Source organism: Alligator mississippiensis, chromosome 12 (assembly GCF_030867095.1).
Source record: "Alligator mississippiensis isolate rAllMis1 chromosome 12, rAllMis1, whole genome shotgun sequence".
NCBI lineage: Eukaryota > Metazoa > Chordata > Crocodylia > Alligatoridae > Alligator > Alligator mississippiensis.
Genome location: NC_081835.1, coordinates 45,919,880 through 45,947,631, shown reverse-complemented (window position 1 = coordinate 45,947,631; position 27,752 = coordinate 45,919,880). Strand labels below are relative to the sequence as shown.

The window sequence follows — 27,752 nt, the reverse complement described above, 5'->3', positions numbered from 1 at the left end:
ATTAAAAGAAGGGCAAAATGTGTGTAGTTGCCAAAAGGCTAGGTATAGAGCTGGTAACCTGTCACTTACAACTGCACTTCCTATATTAGAACCATCATCTTGTCATACCTTTGAAAAGGAATAGTCTCATTTTTTACCTACTGCAAGCAGCCTCACATGCCAGGGTCTGACTATGCTTGCTAGCTAAGTCCATGCCTCCTTACAGCTGTTGAGAACTGTAAAACATAGAAACATTTTAATTGTTTTCTTTTGTAAATCCTACTCCACTCCTGCAAATCAAGGAAGAAGCTTCTTAGATTCCCTTTCATTACCTGCTATAACCAGTGCAACATATGGCAGGATTTAGCCACGTCTTAAAAAAACTGAAACTCAGCGCTAAGAAGGGATTTTAATCTTTGGGCTATCATTAGCTCACCTTCAGCCAATCAGTTTCTTCCCCCCCTCCCAGTTCCTAGGATACTTATCCTGCCAACTTGATCTCATACTGGAATTCAAAATTATGCCCCAACCCCACTATAAGGGGTTCTTGTTCTTGGTCTGAGGTACTGCCTAACATTTAGGAAACAGAATACAAATTTAATCTAATTTAATAATGTCTTTCATCTTAAAATTTAAGAATATTAGGTAACTAGTAAAATAATATTTAAAAGGCAGGCTTCCACATCTTCACTTGTCAAAAGTGTCACCTCTTAAATACTTTCTTTGCTTTGTTAGTGTCTGTTAAAGAAGGTATATAGTGAGATCCTTAACAAGCACAGAAACTCAGAAGTAGGTCACGGACACACAATTATACTCAGTCTTTCCATACAGTAGTAATATGATTTTCAGAACATGTAGGGTTTCCTAACAAACCTTTGGATTCTCCATGACATGTCTGGCTATTTAGTCTAAATTGTCAGTTAAAGTTTAACATGCCTTGTATTTAGGTTTTATATAATATCAACGCAAACTTTGACTGACCATTAATATCAGATGACACACTGAGCAAATACTGTATTAGTCTACATATGGAAGTACTTTTATACTTTATACTTTGACTTTCTCAAGTGAGTTTTTAGAGTAGGCCCTTTCTCAAGAGGTATCTGTCAAAATATTAGCAAAAACGTGGGGCTAAGGTAGGTTTACAGCAGGGGCATACACTATTCCTTCTTCAGTGATTTAAAAATATTTAAGAAAAAGAATAAGGCCCCAGGAGTTTGGGAGTCATAGCCAAAGGGCACTGGGACTTAGCCTTAAACATGCTGTCAGGTTTGGGGTTGAATTTTTTTGCTAGGGGGAAGTCTTGCTACATTACTGAGTAAATAATGCATGGACTACAGGCAACCCCCACTTAATGCTGCTTCACTTAGCAAGTTCAGTCTTCTCAGGTCTTGCACAGGACAATGTCATATTTTTTTCCTCCAGGACAAGGAAATGTCAGGAGTAGAAACCTTGTCTTCTATACTCCAAAAGTTACAACTCCTGTGGTTTCTCACTGAATTAGAGAAGACACTTCTTTCCTTAGCTCTTTTCCACAAGAAGAGATAATACCCTTGGTAACCCACACATATTAGTAGTCTCTGATATTACAATAAAATGACTTAATTTGCCTTTGCTACCTCTAAGCAGTCATGGCTGCCCACTCAAAAATAAGTCATGTTCTTAAAGATGCTGGTTATAATATCAAAGGGAAGATCACACTGGGATAAAGAAATCATCTTTTCCAAAAAAGGCCCAATAATTTGAAATATACAACTGAAATTATAGAGATAATAGGTCCTTCTTCCAAATAAATTTAATTTCTTTGCATCCTAGTTTTCTGGGGTGCTCTTATATTGCTTGGCTTTTACACTGCATAAACTACCAACAGATTTAGTACTGAATAGGTATTACATTTTTCAAACACCTCTTGTGGCAATTCATATTTATTTTCGGATCTCTGGCCACAGGTTCTTGGCTGCTTCTAAGGTAAACTCATTAACAGAGTTCTATCAGAAGCAGAAAAATGTAGAATATCAAAACTTGTAAGCGTATCATTCAATTATTGCAGTCGCTATTGTAAGAGTATCAGCAATGCAGGACAGCACTAAATGAAGTGCTGTAAAGTAAAACGTAGCTGTTACAGGGGGCTTAGAAGACTAAAAGGATTCTTGAGAGACTAAAGGCGTTGTTCTGAGGACTCCAGCATTCATCTGTCCTGTACCAGGTTGCTCATCTGGATGCACCCTCAGAGTGGAGTCCAAATGGACAGAGTCAAAAAACTATTTCTGTATATAGTGTATAATGAATGCAATGACAGCATTTGAAAAATCAGAGCTATAAACAAGAACCTAGTGTCCCTATATTCTCAAAAAAATCAATGTATAAGATTATTTCTATCCGTCTTTGTAGTGCATTAAAAAGAAGCAGAAATATAGTAATCTTTCATTTTTCCTCAAAAATTGTTTGTTTTTAGCAGGTATGTGCCCACAATCATACAATCTGCAAGAGAGGGCTTTGTCCACAGTAAGACAGGGAAAGAGAATGAAAGTTTGTACATACTGTGAAAAGGGAACACATCCGATCTATCTTCTCCGGATTCCTGGGGCCTCCATTCTTGTTTAATCTCACCATAAACCTTTCACTGAAACACAGAGGATACAAAGAAAAACATGTTTCAACAACCTTAAACATAAAATAGCAGAAAAATACCTTGAAAAATATGTGATGTATTATGCATTGTCATTTTTGGCCTTCTAAAAGCACAAGAACTCATCAATTAACACATTGCACTGAGCAGCTATGTGTAATTATTGTCAAAGGTTTTGTTTTACAGGAAGTACCTTTCCATGAAAAGCCACAGGGGTAATACAGCTTTATGGTGAGATGATTATGCTAAAATATCAGGCTCATATTAAAGATATTTATCAAATACATGAAGCTTTGTGAAAATGCAGGACTTGAACAAGTGTCACAATGGGGCCTGAAAAGCACTGTGGCAGGGCTCTTCAAAGACTAGAATGCAAGCAATGCTGCCAGTTATTCATTTATTCGTGTGACTTTTCCAAAATTCCGTGGCACACCTGTTCATGTCTGATGGCACACCTGTGTGCCATGGCATACCGGTTGGGAAACACAGTTGTACTATGTATATATAGTTATGTTAGTCTGGGGGCAGAGCTGTACTGCTACCCAGAGCATCCACAGGTGGTGGATAGTGGAATGACCTTCGCAGAAGGTTACCTGCAAAACAAGCAGGGGTATAACTGATGAATAAGGAGTCACAGACCAGGAAGTGGCAGCACCACCAGGATGTGGTGGGGACAGCAGATGGCAATGCCTTCGCTCCTGAAAAGCCAAGTCTATCATATCCTCTGACAGTGCTGTGACATGGTGAGTGACAATAAGTTGCCATTACAATGAGCCTGTCCAGCCCAGCCACGGGTCTACAAGTCCCCAACAGCAGAGAAGGCAGATGTTAATTTCAACAGCTGCAAAGGTGAATGAAGGCTGCAGCGAAACAAGATTTTCAATTGTCTTGGCCTCCTTGCCATAAGATCAAGATCCTGTTAGTTTATCAAGAACCATATGGAAACTGATGTGCAGCAGCTTCTCCATGATAAATGAAATCATGCACAAGTGTCTTCCATAAAAACAGATTTTTTCAGCACATTTTCCAAGTCCTTTGGTGACCAGCTACTGACAGCAGCAGCAGGACTGTGATTGCTTGAAGCACCTAAACTGTGTGTAAATGAAATGAGAGGCATGTGTGCATGACATTTTAAAGTGGACTAAATGCTTTTACACCGCTTTAATGATGTTGATGTTTGCACACCTCGATGGCATATCACGCATTAATTTCAGCCACTGTAGGAAATCCCCACCCCCCGGCAGCCCAGGGACTGCTCCACCCACCAGCAGCTCACCTCCCCTCCCCGCCAGAGAGGTAGGTAAGTCAGCGGGCTGTGTGCATGACATGGGCTTTAATCAGCCCTAAATTGACGCGGTATTTTTTAAAACCCACTGCTTCAATTTAGGGCCCTTGTTTCATAGATTTCATAGACATTAGGGCTGGAAGGGACCTCGGAAGATCATCGAGTCCAGCCCCCTGCCCAAAGGGCAGGAAGTCAGCTGGGGTCATAGGATCAATCTACACACGCCCCTAGTCATGAACTGGCATGAAGGTGGCAATTACAAGAACATCATCTAGCACTTGGATGAAGCAGGAGTGAGATTTGACAGTGATAGCTGCAACTGAACAGCCCTCTTCAGAGTCCACTCTGGTCACCCAACATGGGGAGGGCACTAGAAAAGGTGTTCTAAACACAGTCTGCCTAATTTTTTTCCTGACTGGATAACCATGTCCAGTGGGATCAGCTTTACTGTGACTGAAAGCCACACAATGAATTTTGGGACCTGGAACATAGACCTTCATGGACAATCCTAACACTGAACGCCCATAGTGCCACGTCACAAGCATGGCTCAAGAATTCAGATGACACAATACTGATACTGCTACGCTGAGCGAGACCCAGTAAGTGGGAAATGGGCAGCTCAAAGAACACTGCGGTGGCTATACCCTCTTCTGGAAGGGTAAACAGGAAAGAGAACACCAACTTCATGGACTTTGTTTTGCCAAAAGAATGAACTCATAAATCAACTCAATGAGTTCCCTATAGGAATTAATGAGCACCTCATGACTCTCTGTCTTAAACTGGCAGGGAGTCAATAAGGCACTGTTATCAGCATGTATGCCCTGACTTTTGAGGCCATGGATGAAACCAAGGAGAATTCTACACCAACCTTGACCAAGTCTATTGTGATGTTCTGGAGGGAGATGGAATTCTTCTGTTTGGCAATTTCAGTGCCAGAATCAGAAGAGACTCTCACCTCTGAAACAGAACCATCAGCAAGAAAGGAGCAAGGAAGGTCGACTCCAATGGCATCCTCCTCTTGACCAAATGCGCAGAATGTGGACTCACTATCACCAACACCCTATTCCTCCAGAAAAACAGGCAACACCCACGATCTAAGCATACATAATTGTTCATGCCCGGGATTGCAAAGATGTACACATCATCCAAGCTACACTAGGAGCTAATGACTACTGGACTGATCACTGACTCATCTGCTTGGTTATGCCACTCAAACTGGCTCACAAATGATGGCTGAAGCAGAAGCAATGCCAAAAAAAGATCAGTGTCGAAGGACTCAAGGACTCAATCTAGTGAGACCTCTTCTACCAGTGCCTCAATGAAAAACTGGTGAATTCTAATCAACAATGAGAGAATGTCAGCAGTGCTTGGGCTGCCTTCAAGTTCACTGTCATCATCACCTGCAAAGAGACACCTGGATTCATTATCAAGAAACATCAAGATTGGTTTGATGAGAATGATCGGGATTCAAGAGCTGATCAGTTGCAAGGGCAAAGTCTTTTGTTCTTGGCAGGAAAACATCAACACCAAGAAAAAGAAACTGAATCATCAACAAACCAAAGCAAAGGTCTAAAGGAGGACCCACAATATGAAGAACAGGTGGTGGGAAGACAAGGTGAAGAAGATTCAACATCGTTCTGACATCCATGATATGCATGTTTTTTTCAGTGCAACCAAAGCCATCTATGGGCCAAGCACTCAGGGTCCCAGTCCCCTTGAGGATGGAGGAGACCTGATCAAGGAAAGGGGAGCCATCAGTGCATATTGGAAGGAGCATTCTGAAAACATTCTCAATCAAGATTCTGTTGTTGACAAGAGTGCTCTCAACTCCATTCTGCAACAGCCAGTCAGACTATCTTGGAATCTCTCCAATCCTTGATGAGGTGAGGAATGCAATCTAGCAGATGAAGAATGACACGGCATCTGGAACTGATGGAATCCCTGCTGATATTTTCAAACAGGGGGAAGAGGAGCTCACATCACAGCTCTGTGCCATCATCTTAAGGATCTGGAATGATGAGGAAATCATAGATGACCTCAAGTATGCCATGACCATGACAATCTCCAAGCAGAGAGATGTGTGTGACTGTGGAAATTAGAGGGATCCCCTTGCTGTCCACTACAGGAAAGGTAATTGCAAGAACACTCCTGAACCATTTCCTTCCATTTGCTGAAAACCTCCACCCAGAATATCAGTGTGGGCTTAGGGCATCTAAAGGTACAACTGACATTATCTTCACTGCTCACCAGCTGCAGGAAAAGTGCCAGGAACAACATAAACCTCGGTATATGGCCTTCTTTAACCTCATAAAAGACTGTGACTGTCAACCAAGAAGCTCTGTGGAGGATCTTTCTGAAGTATGGACACCTACTGAAATTCATCACCATTCTTTGCTTGCTCCATGATGGTATGCAAGCAGTGGTTCTCAGTAATGGATCTATCACAGATCCTTTTGAGGTTAAGACAGGAGTTAAGCAAATAAGCAGAGGTGTGTCATTGTTCCAACACTCTTCTCAATATTTCTTACTGTGATGCTAAATCTGACTACCAGCAACCTTCCAGTTGGAGTAGAGCTAAACTACCAAATGGATAGTAAACTGTTTAATCTCAGTTGACTCTGAGCCAAAGCCAAGGCTGCCCTGACCTCTATCATTAAGTGCCAGTATGCTGATGATACTATAGTGAGTGTTCACTCAGAAGCAGATCTTCAGGCAATTGTCAACATTTTTACTGAGGCATACAAGAAGAAGGGGATGACACTTAACATTCAGAAGGCTAATGTCCTCCATCAACCAGCTCCTAATGAACAGTCTCCCGCTCTGGTAATTCAGATTTACAGTGAGATTCTGGAGAGTGTTGAGTATTTCCTTCACCTCAGATGCCCTCTCTTCCAAAAGGCTGACATCAACAAAAAATCCAACATTGCTTCAAATGTGCAAGTGCAGCCTTTGGATGCCTGAGGAAACACGTGCTTGAAGATCACATCAGATCCAAAACAAAGCTTATGGTTTATCAAGCAGTTGTGATCCCCACATTCCTGAAAGGAGCTGAGATGTGGACAACATACAGGAGACACCACAAGTCACTGGATAAGTACTGTTAATGCTGCCTGTGGAAGATCCTTCAAATCTAGTGGGAAGACAGATGCACCAATCATAGAACAATAGAATCACATAAAATTAGGGTTAGAAGGGATCTCAGGAGGTCATCTAGTCCAACCTCCTGCTCAAGACAGGACCATTCCCAACTAGCTCATCACAGCTGAAGCTTTGTCTAGCCAGGTCTTAAAAACCGCCGAGGATGGAGATTTCACCACCTTTCTGGTTAACCTGTTTCAATGTTTTACTACCCTCCTAGTAAGAAAATTCTTCCTAATATCTCACCTAAACTGCTGCTCCTTGTTCTGTCATTTACCACCACTAAGAACAGTCTAGCTCCATCCACTTTCAAACCCCACTTCAGGTAGTTGAACGCTGTTATTAAATCCCCTTTCAGTCTCCTGTTCTCTAGACTAAATACACCCAGTTCCCTCAGTCTTTCCTCGTAAGTCATGTCCCCCAGCCTGCTCACCATTTTTGTTGCCCTCTGCTAGAGGGCATCCAGCATATCCTTTCTGTAGATGAGAGCACAGTACTCCAGATATGGCTTTACCAGTGTTGAATAGAGGGGAATAATCACTTCCCTTGACCCACTGGCAACACCACTACCGATACAGCCCAGTATGATGTTAGCCTTCTTTGCAACAAGGGCACACTACTGGCTTATATTCAGTGTATTGTCCACTGTAACCCCCAGCTCCTTTTCTTCAAAGCTACTGCCCAGTCAGTCAGCCCCCAGCCTATATTGTGCATGGGATTATTCCTTGTTGAACCTCATGAGATTTCTTTTGGCCCAATCCTCCAGTTTGTCTAGGTCACTCTAAATCTGAGCCCTACCCTACCCTATTACTCCCCCAAGCTTGGTGTCATCTGCAAACTTGCTAAGGGTGCACTCTATGCCATCTTCCAGGTCGTCAATGAAGGCATTGAACAAAACCAGCCTCATGACTGACCCCTGGGGCACTCCACTTGATACCAGCTGCCAACTAGATATTGAGCCATTGATTACTACTCTCTGAGCCCAATGCTCCAGCCAGTTTTCTATCCACCTTACAGTCCATTCATCCAGTCTTTACTTCCTTAGCTTGCTTGGAAGCTCAAAAGCCTTACTACAATCAAGATACACTACATCCACCAGTCTCCCTGCATCCAAGAGCCAGTCACCTCATCAGACAAGGCAATCAGATTGGTCAGGCATGACCTGCCCTTGGTGAATCCATGCTGACTGTCCTAATTACCTACTTTTCCTCCAAGTGCTTAGAAATGGATCCCTTGAGGACCTGCTCTATGATTTTTCCAGGGAATGAAGTGAGGCCGACTGGTCTGTAGTTCCGTGGATCCTCCTTTTTCCCTTTCTTAAATATGGGCACTATGTTTGCCTTTTTCCAATCATCTGGAACCTCTCCTGATCACCATAAGTGTTCAAAATGGTTGCGAAAGTCTCTGCAATCTCATCAGCCAACTCCCTCAGCACCCTTAAGTGCATCCCATCCAGCCCCATGGACCTCTATACATACAGCTTTTCTAAATAGTCTCTAAACTGGTCTTTTGCCATTGTTGACTGGTAACCTCCTCCCCAAACTGTGTTTCCTGGTACAGTAGTCTGGGAGCTGACCCTGTCTGTGAAAACTGAGGCAAAGAAGGCACTGAGTCTTTTTGCATCCTGTGTCACAAGGTTGTCTCCCGCATTCAGTAAGGGACCCACACTTACCCTGATCCTCTTCTTGCTAGTGACATATTTGCAGTCATTCTTGTTACTCTTCATATCCCTTGTTAGCTGCAACTCCAATTGCACTTTGGCCTTCCTTACTTCATCCCTGCATGCCCGAACAATGCTCTTATACTCCTCCCTACTTATTTGGGTTTCCATTTCTTATAAGCTTCCTTTTTGTGACTTAGTTTATTGAAGAGCTCCCTCCTAAGCCAATCTGGTCTTCTGCCATACTTCCTAGTCTTCCTGAACAGCAGGATTTTTTGTTCTTGCACTCTCAGTGAGACTTCTTTAAAGTACAGCCAGCTCTCCTGGACTCTGCCCTCCCTCAGACTGGCTTCCCAGGGGAACCTGCCCATAAGTTCCCCGAGCAAGTTGAAGTCTGCTTTTCTGAAGTCCAGGGTCCTTAGTCTGCTGCTCTCCATCCTTCCTTTCCTTAGTATCCTGAACTCAGTCATCTCGTGGGCATGGCGGGGAATGAGCCCTGGATCTGAGGGGGGGAGGCAGAGGGGGCTGCAGCTGTGGGCTGGGGCCAGCGCTGTGCTTGGGGCAGGTGGTGGTGGCACTGGGAGGAGGATACAGGGGGGCAGCCCCACCACATAACCCCACTCCCAGTACTGCCACCACCTGCCCCAAGAGCAGGTCCCATGTGCTAGGAGCACAGTACTGAGTATGGTCCTGCAGTCCGGAGCGCATCCCCCACATGCTGGGAAGAGTCCAGTGCAACTCCCTGCCCCTCCCTACAGATCCAGGGCACCCCCCCCCCCCCCCCAGTGCCCTCCTGGGGTGCGTGTAGCTGCAGGAGCTGCCCCCCCCCCCACACCGTCCCCCTCTGGATGACCAGTGGCTCCATCCCATGCCCTGCCCTGCCCCAGCTGGGCAGCTCCTGCCCCACTCCCTACAGGGGCCTTGATTCTGTCTCCCCCCATGCCCCTTTCCTCCCCCCTCCCCTTCCACCACAATAGACTTACCAGCTACATGCAGCTCTATTGGAAATCAAATTGGTATCAGCCGATATGCCTCCTAAAAAATCAGCTATCGGAATTGGCCCCCACATTCTCTGTTGGTGCACCCCTAGATTTGATTTATCCTTTGAATCTGCAGCTGCAGTATAGGAGCATTTTCTCCTTGTGGGGCAGAGGGGAGGCACAGTTTAAGCTACATACAGGGCTTACACACAAAGGCTAAGGACAGAAGTTACATGTAAACCAATTTAAGTCATCAGAAACTGGTTTAAACCTGTAACAGAACAGAAGTTCAGTGCACATAAAACAGTTTCAAAATCTCTGAAACTAGTTTAAGATAAACCTGGTTGAATGTAGTATCAGACTTAACTGATCTGGGTCAAACTGGTTTTTGAAACTTCTGTCCCAGACCCCTTCCTGGTTCAAGTTAAATCACAGTTCCCCAGCATTCCAGCATGCTTTCTAGCCCTGGGCTAGGCTGGGCTGTCTGCTCCAAAGAGCAGGGCTGGCCCCACCCCTCTGTTCCCTAGCAGGAACAATGAGGGCTGGCTGACAAGGGGTGGAGGATGCAAGCATGGCTGGGGATGCAGCCAAGTCTGCCGGAGGGGGGCTGCCCCCTCTAGGCAAAACCCTGGCTGTGGTCTGGGGCCGGAGGGGGGGGATATTAAACACCTCCTCCCCCATTCAAAATCATTGTTGGCTGCGATTGTGGACTACAAATCCCAGAGGCACCTGGAAGCAGGAAGAGGAAGTGATGAGTAATTGTGCAGAGTCCTGCTGCTCTGATTTTGGACTACAAACCCCAGAGACCTCGGAGCAGCAGGAAAAGGAAGTGCGCACACAGGCAGAGAGCTGTGTTCTAGCACCCCCCAGTGTCTGGCTTGAGCCACTGCAGGCATGTGGCTGCATTTCCTGAATCAAAAGGTAAATGCCTGTTCACTTCTGTTTCAATTTAATTTATGCAGCTTAGACTTACCTATAAAGACTGAATTGATTCAACCTCAGCCTTTTTAACTGTCTGTACTTAGCCAAACTGACACGCTGTGTCCAAACAAGCGCGGCCATGCGGTATGTGGCACTACAGACATGCCTGCAGCATCACATACTGCACATTCAGTTGTTCTTCATGCTGTAAGGGAGCAGCACAGAGGATCGGGTTTTTTTTACCCTGGATATCCAGGGGTCAAAAAAAATCCATGGAAAAATACAGTGGAGTGGTGCATGTGGTAGCAGTGTGTGCTGCCCAAAGCCAGAGCCTGGCCAGCCGGAGCCACATTCTGCTGCTTGCCAGGCTCCACACAGCAGGATCACTGCTGCTGCAGGAGCACCACTGCTGCAGCCCCGGGAGGTCTCCAGGATTCCAGGTAAGGCCCAGTGCTGGCCCCAGCCTCCCTTACCCCACCCAAAGTAACTTGCTGTGTACCATACCAGGCATTCCCCAGGAACACCTAGCAGCCGCACAAGGTGTGCTGCTGCTAGTTGTCCCCTTGGAACCAGATGTCCATGCAAGTCTGGACGCAGCCACAGAGGCTTCCTGGTATGTTCCATTCCCTGTTCCCCTGTCTTAGTGGGTTGTACCAGTCTGCCTCAAGGTCCTAACAGAGTACATGTTGAAAGGAATTTATGCCACTGTATTCCTGATCTGAGTGGTCTGTTTGCCACCAGGGTCTCACATACTGGGTTTGCTGGTAGAAATAAGAATGGAGACAGTTGCTATTCATGGTTTACATGCCTGTTCCTCAAGCTGAGGCATAATTAATACTTGAGGACTAGTAATATTCTATGGATCAGTAGAAAACACTGGAAATTTTCTATTGAAAAGTACTTTTTAAAAAAAAGTTTCATTCTCTTTGGTATTGGAAGCATTCATAGTTTAGTTTTCATGGGGAATAAAAGTACCACCATAATTTCTTATACAAACATAAGTGTCATGTATGCAAGGATCAGGACAACTACCTGCAGCAATGCTGAAGGTTAATTCTGGGTCTGCTTGGATTTATTGTTCTTTTATTTTAGAATGCAAGTTTCCTTTATAGAACCTGGCTGTCCGTTATGAAACATTTTTGAGATGTGAATTGAATTGTAATAAGAAAAATGAAAAAAAGATGCTGCCTTCAAGAATTAAAATAAATGGGTTTCTTGAGATCAAAGTCAGCACACAGATGACTAAGTTTTTCTGAAAAGTGTTTTCATAGCATGGGAAAAGTCTCCTCTACACAGTTGCTGCAAGTCAGGAAAAGTCATGTTCTTTAAGAAAAGAAACAGGAAAAAAATGTTAGCCTCTCTCATAAAGCATGCTTCTTATCTGAAAAGTGATCATGAAACTATGTTTCTTTTTGTAAACTAATCTGCTCCTCCTGTTTATAAAGTCTATTTGCTGGCATCATGGAAACATCTAGCAGAGAGAAATGTTGTGTTTTACCTGTTTGACCTCCATCTTGGGCGCTTACTGAAGTTACCGATCACACTTTAACATTAAGTGCTTTATACAACGTGCTTGAATTTACAGTGTAATCAAAACCTAACGGACGTGCAGCTCCTCTGCATGTGGGCTCCGTGCCTCCACACAGTGATGGAGGCCAAGCAGCAGGGGGAACTGTCACCTGCATTATAAGTTGGCCAGGGATCTAGAAGCCCCTGGCTGGCATGGTTGGGAGTGGTCTGGGGGCTTCTCTGTCCCCAGAGCCCATGCCAGTGGACATCAAGGACCCTCTCCCTTGGTGGGGACCCAGCCAATCCCCACCCCCACCCCTCAGTCCAGATCACTGTCTCAATCACTTGTTCAGGGAGCTTGCTCTCTCCCTCCCCTCAATGGCTGCACAGGGAGGAGACTCCCTGCCTCCTCCCTGTGTCAGACCAGGGGCATGACAAGTAACCCTTGTGGTTTGTGTCACTTACACAGGTTGTAGAAGCCCTGAAATATTTTGAGTTACAATTTGAATGGAAACCTTGTCTATCCTGGCTTTTTAGTGGGGAATCTTGAACCCATTTCTTGGGATTACCAGTAGAATGCCAATTAATTTAAAGAAATGTATTGGCTTGACTTGTATCTTTTGACTTATATCAAGTCTTCCGTTTTAGGAAAGATGTTAAAAAGGTTGCAGCAAAAAACTAAGATGATATATGGAATGTTTACATTTCTTTGACTCAAGTTAGTTGGGCTTCAAGCTTGTAATACAAGACCAAAACTACACAGAATGTCCAGTTGTCCTATTTGGAGTTTGGTTTCCTATTTGTTTTCTGGAGCTGGAATTATTGAGATTATTTTTTTGTTAGTGCCTGTGGTTTTTCACATACTTTGCAGCTGCTGAAAAAGATAGTCTTTGCTTTGGGAAGCTCATTGTCTAAGGACAGACAAATAAACAGAGTTAAGGACTCAAATCTACAAGTAAGTATTTTTAAAATAAAAAAATATTTTTTATTGAGAATCTGCTCGTTTTCTTCAAAATTGTCTTTGGAAATTTTGCTTTATTATGAAATAAAAAATAGTAAGCAGAACACAAGTGAAATCTGTACCTTTAAAATAATTTGTTCTGGATTTTTTTCCTAGAGAAGTGCCATCAACCAGTTATTGACTGGTTAATCATTTTTTGTACCAAAATTATTGATCAGTTAGGAAGATCACAATTTATTTTGGCTACATGTTCCTGTGTAAGTCTTACTTGGCAGTTCAACTGTTGTAAATAAGTAATTGGGCCATAGGTTTCTTTTTTTTCTTCCAACAGAAAAGTAGACTTTCAGAAATGAATTGCTTTCAAATTAAGCATTGCAAGAATGAAACATCAATTAATAGACATTATATTAATATATTGGTGGATGCAATATTATATTTAGGGGAGTATCAAGTAACCACAGTTCAGGAAATATCAAGCTACCATAGTTCAAGTAGGGTTTTATGGTATTAAATTCATACCGTTCTCCTTGACTATACCAGCATTTCACCTACCTTAAAAATTGTGCTTAACTGGGCTACCCAAATTACATATAAAACCTAGACCCTGACTAGTCCCTCCCATAGGGGAGAGCTGGTTCCTTAATCAACGTGCAAAGTAAACAAGGGACTCTCACAATTTTGTTCTGAATGCTGAACCCTGTAGACTCTTCTCTGAAAAATCTTACTTACAGTATCCTTCTTGGCAGATGTCTCTATAAGATCTCTTAAAGCAGAATTCATAGTATGGAGAGAACTTAATTCAGTAAGTAACACTACCCTAGGTTTTATCATCATCCTCACAGGGATAGGGAGGGAAAGACATGTGTCTGTAGCTAGCTCTGTCTCTTCCTGTCTGTAAAACTTCAGATAATTGCCTTTGATTAAAAAAAAAGCCCTTCAAAATTAAGAAAATTCACTGAAATAAAGTCTGTGGTATATTTTATATGTAAATATGAAGCTCAGATTTATAGGAAATTATATATACATAAGATGAGTTTAAATTCAATATTATATTGGTGGATGCAGTGCATAATCACTACTGTCCAAGTTAAAGATGTATTTATTTTCTTCTACATTTTGACATACCAGCAGAAGAACAGTGCACAGTAAAAATCTGTTTTAAATGGTCAGATAGCAATTTTCAAAATAAATATAGAATTTAAACTCATCTTATGTGGGGGAGGTCCTTGGGGTGAGCAGTGGCAGCGCTGGGAGCTGGGAGCAGGGTTATGGGGGGGGACTGCAGCCACCCCAAAATTCGCTGTAGCCCCCCCACAACCCCCTCCCAGTGCCTCTGTTGCCCACTCCGAACACAGCTCCCACATGCTGGGAAGAGCCCGGCGCAGCCCCGACCCCAGCCCATAGCTGCAGCCCCCACCATACAGATCTGGGGGCACATGCCCCTCCATGGCCTCCCAGGGTGCGTGCAGTGGCAGGAGTCACTCCCCTGTCCCGTGCCCCCTGGATGAGACGTAGCTCTGTCTCATGCTCTGCCCTGGCTGAGCAGTGTGCCCCAGCCCCTGCCCCACTCCCTCCCTCACAGCGAGGGGCACTGATCTGCCCTCCCACCCCTTTCCTCCTCCCTCCCCTTCCACCACAACAGACTTACCAGCCTGATTTCCAATACAATCAATTTTCTTTATATCAGTGCCGATATGATATCAGACCGATGTATTGGTGCACCTCTAATCAAATCTTCTACATTACGTTATGAAAAAGCATCAGCCTGAAGAGGGCATCTTAGAAAAAAAACTCTTTACTTAGAAAAAACTTCTTTAATGTTGCTTACTGATTTATCAGCTATATATTATATGGAAATAGCTAGCAGGTTACTGAGTTCATCTAATGACAGACTTCATATTCAAATAAGAAAACAATACTTAAATTCATAGTTTTGCAACTGAAAAATACAGTCTATGAGTTGAATCCAGATTTTGTTCCAAATTACTGCAACAGGAATCTTAATAAAACAACTTTCCAATCTGGTCTTGACTCTCGACATTACTCAGGAATTCTAAAATGCCTTTTTTCACTCTAAACTACATATCAGGGCGGGCAATTATTTTGGGCAGAGGGCCGCTTACTGAATTTTGGCAAGCCATCGAGGGCCACATGACAGGCAGCCCAGGGCAGATTAATATTAATTTTCTAAATGTTTTAGGGGCCCTGCGGGCCAGATAGAATGGCTTGGCAGGCTGCATCCAGCCCCCGGGCCGCATTTTGCCCACCCCTGACATATATGGAAGGGCACTAGTAAGATGAGTCCTCACCATTAGGCATTCCACTTTTTAATACATCTCTTCAGCTATCCCACCCTTCCCTCCCTCATCTTTTATTGTCATGCCCCACTGTAATACAAGTAATAAAGGCCTTTATTGTGCAACTGGATCTGCAGAGACAAATCCCTGTACTAGTGTGGAATTGATTTTAAACGGGGTTTTCTACCCAGTTCCAGTTGTAAGATTTTGGAGTGAAAATTCTCAGAGGCATGAATCTGCCATTTTTATGTCTGTTGTGCATTCTATATGCATCTATTTATCTAAAGCTCTGAAAATATTTAAAAATAAATTTTCACAACATTATGAGGTAAGTGCTTTTATTCAAACTTACCCTTTATTTTTCTAGTCCACTCATAGACTGTCACCCATGAAAGCGTATGCCTCTCCGAACAAGTTAGTGTATATGTGGCACTGCAAACATGTTTGCATCACCACATACCTCACAGTCCAGTGTTCTCCACAATGCAAGAGTTGTGTTCCTATCCAGGGGTTGAAAAAAACCCACGGAAAAAAAAACAAAAAACGGAGCAGCATGCAGCTGAAAACCATAGTTGGGTCACTCAGAGCTGTGCTGCAGCTGCCAGCCAGGCTCCACATGGCAGAATCACCACAGATATGGCCTTGGGAGGCCTCCAGGACCCCAGGTAAGGCTTCTGGGGCCAGCACAGTGCTGGCCCCAGCCTCCCCTACCTCACCAGGTGCAACTTGCTATATGCCAAAGCATGCATGGCATGGGCGCTCCCCAGGGACAAGTAGCTGCAGCACAAGGTGTGCCACTGCTAGTTGTCCCTGGGGAACCAAACATCCATGCACGTCTGGATGCCCCCTAAGGTGCCACTCTGCCCTGTCTTCCCTTTGACTTCAGACTAACATGGTTAACTACATCTGTCTATTCCACTCATAGTAAATGGAAATTTATGCTTTGGCAGCTCTGTGAGTAACTAGAGGGGTATACAGGTAAAATATAATTATAAGAAAAACTCTAAAAAAGAAAAAACCTGAGAAGAAAGAATAATGGCTCACTTTTCATCTTTAATAGCTGAGTTCATGTTCCTAAATTTGACTGACTGACTTGCTACTTTAAGCAATTTAAAAAACAGAATGAAACAAACAGCATGATACAACTTCAGAAAAAAGCCTGAGAAATAAAATGCCCATCAGTTTGTGAACCTTGTATTTTACCAGATATGCCAATCCCTTGAACAGATATCAGGCAGAGCCCAGGCTGCCATGGGCAGGATGCCTGCTTTCACTTTGTCCATTGAACCACTTATCTCAGTGGGAGCCAACACTAAGCCATTAGTTACAGAGAAGATAGAAATTGTGATTAAAGCAGGTTCATCTGGGAGCAACAAGATCTAAGGGGAAGGCCTCTAACAACTAAACTTAATGTAATGCTCCTGGTTAATCCTGCAGCTTTTCCTGCTTGCCTTGTTCTAGACAAGAAAGTGACTAAGGCCTCCTCTTCACATTAGATTTCCCTCTACACATTACATTTATGCCACAATTAACATATTAATCACAGCAAAAATGGGCAGGGTGCTATATGTGCACCTAATCTAAAGGGCCATAAAATAGGAAATGAGCCATAAAAGTATTCCACATATAATGTAGAACATTTTTATGGCTGGTCTGTTTAGCACAGGGGTGGGCAATTATTTCAGCTGGAGGGCCACTTAATGAGTTTTGGGGACCTGTTGAGGGCCACATCCATTTCTCTCCATCTTGTCTCTCTCTTTTCTTCTCTTGTCTCTGTCCTCTTTTCCTCTCTTCTCTGTCTCCCTCCTCTTCTCTCTCTTTCTCTTTTCTTTTGGCTCTCTCTCTTCTTTTCTCCTTCTCTTTTTCTTTCTTTCTCTCTGGCTGTTTTCACCAGGTGCCCCAAAGCTCAGTTGTGGACCCAGATGGAGACTTCTGCCACAGTAGGAGGGAGGCACTATCAGCTGTGGGTGCAGTCAGCAGGTTCCACAGCCTTGATGCAGAACCTGCCAGTGGTGTCACAGTTGATACTGCTGCCCACCTGGTATGGCAGAAGCTCCTGCTTGGGTCCACAGCTGATGTTCCTGGCAGGTTCTGGATCAGGGCTCCAGGCCAGAGCTTCTGTTGCATTGGATGGGTGGTGGCATCAGCTGTGGACACTGTAGTAAGTTTCTGCATTGGGACTCCTGACCTTACTGGCAGCAGGTTGTACATTGGGGCTGCTGAACCTGCATCCACAGCTGATGCTGCCTCCCGGGTCAAGGGCTGATGTTCTTGAGTGGGAGCAGTCCTGCCCACCAACCTGCCCAGCACCACATGGCAGCCAGAGCCACCGGCTGCCTGCAGGCCAGATCCAAAAAGTTGGAGCCTGTCGACCTGTTGGTCAGATCAAATCTGTTGGTGGGGCAGATTTGGCCCATGGGCTGTATTTTGCCCACCCCTGGTATAGCATCTTAAATTTAATGTGTGGCCAGCAGCCCGGTAAGAACTCCCAGGCATGGGGTTTAACAATCAACTGTCATCCTGTCTGGACAGCTCAAGGTTTGAGACATAGGCCTGTCCAGCCAGGATGAAGGATTAGTTGACTATCAGCCCTGGACTCAGACCACACCAGGGCCGGCTTGAGAACGTAGTATGGTCCCAGGCTCTCCAGCATGGGCAAACAGTAATGACATGATTTGAATCTGATCCTCATTTGCAAAACTTTATGTCCTGCCATGTACCATGATTGTTGGGATTGGGGATCAGATCTCACTACACCATTAAATGAACACGTGCTGGGGTCCCAAGTTCCATCCTTATCCCTCCTGACTTTCTACAACAAAGACATAAAAGATAGGAAAATAAATTAGATCATTGCTTTGTAAATAAATTAGATCATTAGACTGCTTCCACTCAACAACATCAGCCCTATTATTGGCCTATTCTGTTCTTTACTATTCAGGTTCTTATACTCATTTATTATACTCTTGTGCTCATTTATTGCTGTATCTGAGCACACTTCAGTAGTGTGCTGATTAATGTGACTAACAAGGGTCACATGTTTCTTCTCAACATTTCCTCAGAAGAATAACTGCTGCAGTAGAAAAAAAATCCTCCTCCTTCCTCAGAAATCACTTGCCACATTAGCTCTTGCCTCTTGCTCATGCGTATTCCTCATACAGTCAAACCCAGATAACATTACTCCTTTTTATATCCCACTCCACATTTAATCACAATTTGCATCATCAAGGGTTGACTTCCATACATAATGCCAAAAACAAAACAAAAAACCTCCACTTCTTTATTGTCACTCTGGAGCACTTAATATCTGCAACTTAAGGGATCTCCTCTGGGTAAATGTATTGGTTAGTGTCACAATTACTAAATGATCATCTAGACTGGATCAATTAGCAGGCAATTCCAGGCACAGTAATCTGCTTTATTGAAGAAATATATGCAATAGCAAAGAATTATATATATTTATTAGAATTGTAAGATCGTTTTGTCAAGCATTTACTCAGCCTAAAGTTAAAGTATCATCATAGCCTGAGTGTAACTTGCCTAGTACTTTAGTGCCATGTGCATCACTTGTCTTGTATGAAGTTCATGAGTTCTTACCATGTTGTGTACTTTTCAGGGTGTGCTTCTGCAACTTGGAAAAAAGACCAAAAATAAAGTAAAAAAGAAAAGGGCCAGAGTAAATGAAACATGGGAAATGGAAGCTTAGAGGGTTTTTTTTTCTTGTCTAGAACAAGGCAAGCAGGAGGGAAGCCTAGAGGCTCTGTTCTGTTCACTTAATAGAACCTAATTTTTCAAAAAATATATGGTTTTAACTTAATTTCTTATGTTACATATTAAATAAACATCACATCTGAATGTTCCATAAGCTCACAATAATGTACAAAAAGTAGAGTATAAATTTTAGCCCCTCCAAATTTAAAGCTGCTACACCACCCTTCAGAAAGTGGTCTGAAATGAGTACACCTACCCTGGTACGCAACTCCAACTATTGTCAGTTGCACTTAGTATCAAAGGTTCTTGCCAGTCAGCTGTATAATACTTTATTAGGGTTTGACTATTTATTTCAGTCCTGTTTCAGAATTTTCCATTTTTCAAATTGAACTTCTGAAGTAACTGTCTGCTTTGGATTCGTCAGTTTTTCTTTTCTTGCTTTGTATACTAGCTACATAACACATTAGTTTTGCTTATAACATTCTCGATCCTGCTCCCCCCACAAAATGGAGGTCTAGAATTGGAGTTTTGAATAAAATTTTACTGTATTTACTCAAAGATAAGATTACCCCCAATTATTAGATTCTATATATGGAAAATTTATAAATTTGATATAATTTGCCAGGTATAGAATCTAATTATTGGAGGTTTGTCTGAATTTGTCAACCTGCCACTACTATAGCAGGGAAAATAAATCTGGGGGGTCAGGTAGCCCCTTTGTCCTCTGCCTACATTCCAGCTTCTTCCTCCTGCCACCCCTTCCCTGCTCCTTACTGTCAGATACTGGAGTAAATGGAAGTAAGGAATAAATTTGAAAAAAAATACCTGACCTTGAAATAAACATAGCTCTAGCAATTTGCATATAGTACCCATAAGCTTAGTTTATCCAGAATTGATGCATTTCACCTTTTTTGAAACTGCTGCAAGTTGTAGCACAGGTACTCGATAAAAAGCTTTTAAGTAGCACTTTATCATCTACTTATAGATTCATAGATGTTAGGGTGGGAAGGGACCTCAATAGATCATCACGTCCAACCCCCTGCATAGGCAGGAAAGAGTGCTGGGTTCAGATGACCCCAACCAGATGCCTATCTAACCTCCTCTTGAAGACCCCCAAAGTAGGGGAGAGCACCACCTCTCTTGGGAGCCCATTCCAGATTTTGGCCACTCTGACTGTGAAGAAGTTCTTCCTAATGTCCAGTCTAAATCTGCTCTCTGCTAGCTTATGGCCATTATTTCTTGTAACCCCCAGGGGCGCCTTGGTGAGTAGAGCCTCATCAATTCCCTTCTGCGCTCTCATGGTGAATTTATAGGCAGCCACAAGGTCGCCTCTCAACCTTCTCTTGCAGAGGCTGAAGAGGTCCAGGTGCCCTAGTCTCTCTTCGTAGGGTTTGGCCTGCAAGCCCTTAACCATACGAGTGGCCCTTCTCTGGACCCTCTCCAGGTTATCCACATCCCTCTTGAAGTGTGGTGCCCAAAACTGGATGCAGTATTTCAACTGCGGTCTGACCAGTGCCCAATAGAGGGGAAGTATCACCTCCTTGGTTCTGTTTGTCATGCATCTGCTGATGCATGATAAAGTGCAGTTAGCTTTGCTGATGACTTTCGTCACACTGACGACTCATGTTCATCTTGGAGTCTACTACGACTCCGAGATCCCTTTTCGCTTCTGTGCTGCTGAGCAGGTCATTTCCTAGGCAGTAGGTATGCTGGACATTTTTCCTCCCTAGGTGCAGCACTTTGCATTTCTCCTTGTTAAATTGCATTCTGTTGTTTTCTGCCCATTTGTCCGACCTGTCCAGGTCTGCCTGTAGTTGTTCCCTGCCCTCCAGTGTGTCCACTTCTCCCCACAGCTTTGTATCATCTGCAAACTTGGACAGAGTACACTTCACTCCCTTGTCCAAGTCACTGATGAAGACATTGAAGAGTACTGGTCCAAGTACCAAGCCCTGCAGGACCCCACTGCCCACGTCCTTCCAGGTCAATACTGACCCATCCACCACCACTCTCTGGGTACGACCCTCTAGCCAATTTGCCACCCACCGGACTGTGTAATCATTCAAGTCATAGCCTCTTAATTTGTTCACCAGTATGGGGCAGCATACCGTATCAAAGGCCTTCCTGAAGTCTAAGTAAATGATATCTACCCCTACTCCTGAGTCCAAGTGTTTTGTAAACCTGGTCATAAAAAGACTAGACTAGTCAGGCATGATCTACCTGCTACGAACCCGTGCTGGTTTCCCCTCAGCATAATTCTTCCTGCTGGGCTCTCACATATATGAGCCGTAATAATCTTTTCAAAGACTTTACCAAGGATGGAGGTGAGACTGACTGGCCTATAGTTGCCTGGATCCTCCTTCCTCCCCTTCTTGAAAATAGGGACCACATTGGCCCTTTTCCAGTCCTCTGGGACCTGGCTGCACCACGAGTGCTCAAATATTCTTGCCGGTGGCTGTGCAGTGACAGCAGCCAGTGCCTTCAGTACCCTCGGATGGAGCTCATCCGGGCCTGCAGACTTAAACGCATCCAGTCCTTCCAAGTGACTCTGCACCATCTCAGGGTCAACACTTGGTAGTCTGGTGCCCTGCTGTTGCCTCTCTACAATCCCATTGTGAGACTTGTCTTGCCCTTCGTTTAGGAGCACTGAGGCAAAGAACTCATTGAGGAGTTCAGTCTTGACCCCCCTGTCTGTCAACAATTGCTTTTGTCCATTCAGTAGTAGTCCTATACTGCCCTGGACCTTCCTTTTAATCCCTATATATCTGAAAAACAATTTTTTGTTATCCTTAACTTGGGATGTGGAATAAGCTCCCTCCAGAGGTGGTGCAATCAAGTTGGTGATTGCACCACTTGGGATGCCATCCTCAGCTCCCTCTTTCTCTTCCAGTGGGAGGCTCTTGACTTTAAGCCCACTTTATGGAAATAGGAGACTCCTCCCTAGCTTGCTTGTGCAGCCATACGGCTAAGGGCAGGTGAAACTTGGGGGGCATCAGAACCTCAAGCCTCTGGGGTCCGGCCTTCATGTAGAATGCCCGCCAAAGGATGTGGAAGCATCTGAAGCCCCAGTGAAGTGAGGGTGGAGGATGTTTGTCGGTAGTAGGGCCACATATGGTTCTTGAATGACTCAGGGATTTGGAATCGATTTGGCTGATTTGACTTGGAACACGAAAAATTTTCCTTAAAAAAAAAAAAAGTTCCCATGGATATGTTTGTACAATATGGGCCATGTGTTTTAGAGTCATACTCAGTTTTGGCTGCATTTAATCAACTCCATAGTTGGCTTCATTTACAGATCACATACCACTTTTGGCAGCAGTTTAATGATAGACATTGTATTTAATGAGGTTTCCTTCTATGTGAATGCAAGAGGAGAAGCTTTTTCCCTCATGCTGATTGTGGGGGGAAGGGAGAAGAATTTCATCTTATATTTGAGTAAATATAGTAACACTCTTCAGAAGCGAGTCCAGCGAAGAACTGTCAGTCAAACAGGCCATCATCTTCAACTGTTCTCAATACGACAAACTGCACTGGGCAGAAATGATAGTGACTACTTCCCTTTATGGTGAGGAAGTTAAAACATTTAGCTAGACTGAAAATACTAAATATAGATAATGTTACCTGAAACCAGAAAGAAGAACTATTAGAATAAAAACATTTAAACTTTAATCTTTTCTAGTTCAGACCTACAGAAAAATCACTGTTAGAAATGTTATGCACTGGTGGGTGTATATCACTCCCTAAATTTTGACCAGAGAATCTTTTTTGCTAGCAATAACCAATGAGTATGCTCTAACTGTCCTACCTCATGCCCCTGAACCAAGGGGATAAAGTGCACTTTCTGCTTCTCAGTTCCTTCTCAACCACAATCTTATGTTACCTTTGCCACCAAGGAAGAGGAGGAGGGCAGGGTGAAAATGTGCATGTGGACAATCAAAAGACTTCTGTTCTGTAATATATTTTCTTACATACAACAGACCCCCAAGATACATATGTTATTTTTGAAAGGGATAACAAAGTAAAAATGATCTTTCCTTTGAAATGTTAACAAGATTAATGAGATACTAAAGGATTCCTGATACCTGGAGAGAAGTACACAACCATGTAAGGATCTGTCTACTTGGCATCATGTGGATCTGTGTCTTTAATAAATCAAGGCACAATTTTTTTTCATTAGTTTTAGCAAGTATGTTAAAAAAACCTCCCTAAATATATTAAAATAGACCAGGGGTGTCCAACCTTTTTGAATGTGGGGCCAGATCATGAACTTTTTATCACCCAGTGAGCCGGCGAGCCATATTAATATTTTATCAACCCATGGGCCGTATGTTGAACAAGCCTGAAATAAGTTAGCCTCACTATGACTTAGTGGGGCTAACAGAGACCTGGTGGGATTCATCCCATGACTGGGCGGTACATATTGAGGGCTATAGATTGTACAGAAAGGACAGGTCGGGGAAGAAAGGGGGGGGGGTTGCACTTTATGTCAGTGAGCAATATACATCAACCCTCATCAAGACAGAATCCGAGGCTGAGGAAGTAGAAGGATTGTGGGTTAGGCTACATGGGGGGCAAGGAGAAAGGGATTTGGTGGTAGGGGTCTGTTACAGACCCCCACACCAAGGGGAAGAAATAGATGCGGGGCTCCTGAGGCAACTCTCGGAGACCATAAAAGCTAAAGAGACGGTAGTCATGGGGGACCTAAACTACCCGGACATCTGCTGGGAGACGCAGACAGCAAGGTCCCATCGCTCACGCAGGTTTCTAACTTGTGTACAGGACCTCCACCTGACAGAGGAGGTGCATGGTCCCACTAGGGGGAATGCCATACTGGATCTGGTATTGGCAACGGGAGATGACATGATAGGGGACCTCCAAATCAGTAGCTATCTGGGAGACAGTGATCACCTTATGATAGAATTCAACATAAGACGGCGAGTGGGTAAGGTAACTAGTAGGGTGAAAGTGCTAGACTTTAGGAAAGCTGATCTCATTGCACTCAGGCGATTAGTCAAGGAAGCACTGCAGAGTAGGAGTTTTGATGGGATGGGTGCCCAAGAAGGGTGGCTGTGCCTAAAGGAAACGATCCTTTGGGCACAAAGCAAGACGATCCCCGAGCGAGGCAAAAGAGGGAAAGGGGCCAGGAGGCTTCCATGGCTGACCAGAGAAATCCAGGGCAGCCTAAGGGCCAAAAGGGGAGCACATAAAAAGTGGAAACAGGGTGAGATCACTAAAGATGAATATACCTCCTCTGCTCGTGCTTGTAGGGAGGCAGTTAGGCGGGCCAAAGCTACCATGGAGCTGAGGATGGCAACCCAAGTAAAGGACAACAAGAAATTGTTTTTTAGATACATAGGGAGTAAAAGGAAGGCCCAGGGAGGAATAGGACCCCTGCTAAATGGGCAGAAGCAATTGGTAACAGATAGAGGGGACAAGGCTGAACTCCTCAACGAGTTCTTTGCCTCAGTGTTCCTAAGCGAGGGGCACGACAAGTCTCTCACTGGGGTTGTAGAGAGGCAGCAGCAAGGCGCCAGACTTCCATGCGTAGATCCTGAGGTGGTGCAGAGTCACTTGGAAGAACTGGATGCCTTTAAGTCGGCAGGCCCGGATGGGCTCCATCCCAGGGTGCTGAAGGCACTGGCCGACGTCATTGCAGAGCCACTGGCGGGAATATTCGAATGCTCGTGGCACACAGGCCAAGTCCCGGAGGACTGGAAAAGGGCTAACGTGGTCCCCATTTTCAAAAAGGGGAGGAAGGAGGACCCGGGCAACTATAGGCCGGTCAGTCTCACCTCCATCCTTGGTAAAGTATTTGAAAAAATTATCAAGGCTCACATTTGTGAGAGCCCGGCAGGACAAATTATGCTGAGGGGAAACCAGCATGGGTTTGTGGCGGGCAGATCGTGCCTGACCAACCTAGTCTCTTTCTATGACCAGGTTACGAAACGCCTGGACACAGGAGGAGGGGTGGATGTCGTATACCTGGACTTCAGGAAGGCCTTCGATACGGTATCCCACCCCATACTGGTGAACAAATTAAGAGGCTGTGATGTGGATGACTGCACAGTCCGGTGGGTGGCGAATTGGCTAGAGGGTCGCACCCAAAGAGTCGTGGTAGATGGGTCGGTCTCGACCTGGAAGGGTGTGGGCAGTGGGGTCCCGCAGGGTTCGGTCCTTGGACCGATACTCTTTAATGTCTTCATCAGCGACTTGGACGTGGGAGTGAAATGTACTCTGTCCAAGTTTGCAGATGACACAAAGCTATGGGGAGAAGTGGACACGCCGGAGGGCAGGGAACAGCTGCAGGCAGACCTGGATAGGCTGGACAAGTGGGCAGAAAACAACAGGATGCAGTTCAACAAGGAGAAATGCAAAGTGCTGCACCTAGGGAGGAAAAATGTCCAGCACACCTACAGCCTAGGGAATGACCTGCTGGGTGGCACGGAGGTGGAAAGGGATCTTGGAGTCCTAGTGGACTCCAAGTTGAACATGAGCCGGCAGTGTGACGAAGCCATCAGAAAAGCCAATGGCACTTTATCGTGCATCAGCAGATGCATGACAAATAGGTCCAGGGAGGTGATACTTCCCCTCTATAGGGCGTTGGTCAGACCGCAGTTGGAGTACTGCGTGCAATTCTGGGCGCCACACTTCAAGAAGGATGCGGATAACCTGGAGAGGGTACAGCGAAGGGCAACTCGTATGGTCAAGGGCCTGCAGACCAAGCCCTACGAGGAGAGACTAGAGAAACTGGACCTTTTCAGCCTCCGCAAGAGAAGGTTGAGAGGCGACCTTGTGGCTGCCTATAAGTTCATCACGGGGGCACAGAAGGGAATTGGTGAGGATTTATTCACCAAGGCGCCCCCGGGGGTTACAAGAAACAATGGCCACAAGCTAGCAGAGAGCAGATTCAGACTGGACATTAGGAAGAACTTCTTCACAGTTCGAGTGGCCAAGGTCTGGAACGGGCTCCCAAGGGAGGTGGTGCTCTCCCCTACCCTGGGGGTCTTCAAGAGGAGGTTAGACGAGTATCTAGCTGGGGTCATTTAGACCCAGCACTCTTTCCTGCTTATGCAGGGGGTCGGACTTGATGATCTATTGAGGTCCCTTCCGACCCTAACATCTATGAATCTATGAAGGCAAAGCTGGCATAAGCCCCCACCTGTGCTCAGCTAGTGACAAACTACAGCAAATGATGTCCTGGACCAGCCAGCCCAACAGCTGGGGACCCCCTTCTGCCTACTGCGACCACCATTTGAAGGCAGCCCCAGAAGATACTTGACAGCCGTGTTAAAATATGTAACGTATCCGGTGCTCTCACGCAGGCCAAGGGGCCGCCTATGCCACTGCTTCCCCAGGCCTTGACCACGCCAGCAACACCGCTGCCCAAAGTCTTGGCAGAGCTCGGGCAGAGGTGGCTGGGGCACAGCCAATGCATGAGACGGGGGACGGCGGAACTGCGGGAGCGAAGCTGGTTCCCAGCCTTGTAGGGTCTCACACTGGGGGAGCAGGGGGGGGCTCATGCATAGCGCCCCATGCAGCATAGGGCAGTGGGGGGCAGCAGAGATTGCCCCCATGCCCGGCAGCACCCACTGTGTTGGGGCTTTTTTTTCCCCAAAGTGCTGGGAGCTGGGACAGGCAGGGAGAGCAGGTGGGGGATGGGCCTGGCTGATTTGGAAATTCAGCAGCAGCCGAATCTTCAAATCAGATTTGGCCAAATCAATTTGGGGCAGTGATTCGAATCACTGAATCGAATCGCTGTCCCCCGAATTGGCTGAATCCAAAGTGAATACTAGGCGCTTTGCACAGGCCTAATAGCTATAAATAAAAATGGGTAACTACTTCATTAAAATACTTAAGGGTGAATATTACTAAAAAATGGTAAGACTTGTTAAGTTTTAAGTATATTCCTTTAACTGAAAGACTTAAGAAATTGGTCAAAATATGAAACATTATGGTTAGGTAGTCAGTCAAAATAAATATTTTAGCTCAAATTAATTTTCTACTCCAAAATCATATATTATATTAGTATTATAGTGCCAACAAATCTCTTAGATAAGTGGCACATTATGATAAATACATTTAAGAAACATGGAACCTGTATTTAAAAATTCCATCCTGCAAAGACCTGGGCAAAACGGGGAGAGCGCTGCTGCTTCCAAACATTACATTTTACTACCAACCCAGGCAAGGTAGAAATTTGTTGCATAGGGTAACACCAACTCACAGTAAAGCACTGTATAAAGATAGAGCAAACATACTGCCCAGCAGTCAAACTTAATTACCATAGCTAAAGAAATCTTGCATGCCAAATTTAATATAAAATCACTCCTTATGAAAAAAAAAAAAATGAACCCCTGGGATAACACATATAAGAAATTAAGAATGCTACTTAGTTTGAATATGAATAAAACCATAAAGAAAATTAGTTTAATTAGCTACCCTTGGAGTTTCCTATTGATTAGTTCTAGGCAGCTCTCTGCTTATGTGATCTATCTGAATTGTATTTAATTTTTCCATGAAGGTATGCAACTTGCACTTTTTAGGAAAGTGCCATAGCAACTTTATAAAGGATATTCTGAGGATATTCTCTCCTGATTATGCTGTTGTTCCACTCAGCCTAAATAATATATTAACTGGAAGTTTGAAACCACAGTAAGCTTCCTAACCATGGCACTGGTGTGTCAT

General features: G+C 44.5%; 1 protein-coding gene across 8 annotated transcripts in view; it reads right to left on the bottom strand.

Moving 5' to 3' along the window:
- The window catches only part of DOCK3 (dedicator of cytokinesis 3), a 664,549-nt gene that overhangs the window by 230,096 nt on the left and 406,701 nt on the right, over positions 1-27,752 (bottom strand). For all 8 annotated transcript variants that reach the window (XM_059715389.1, XM_059715393.1, XM_059715390.1 and 5 more), the window contains exon 10: positions 2,521-2,602. In XM_059715389.1, the coding sequence (XP_059571372.1) occupies positions 2,521-2,602 (82 nt within the window). The remainder of the gene's footprint in view (positions 1-2,520; positions 2,603-27,752) is intronic.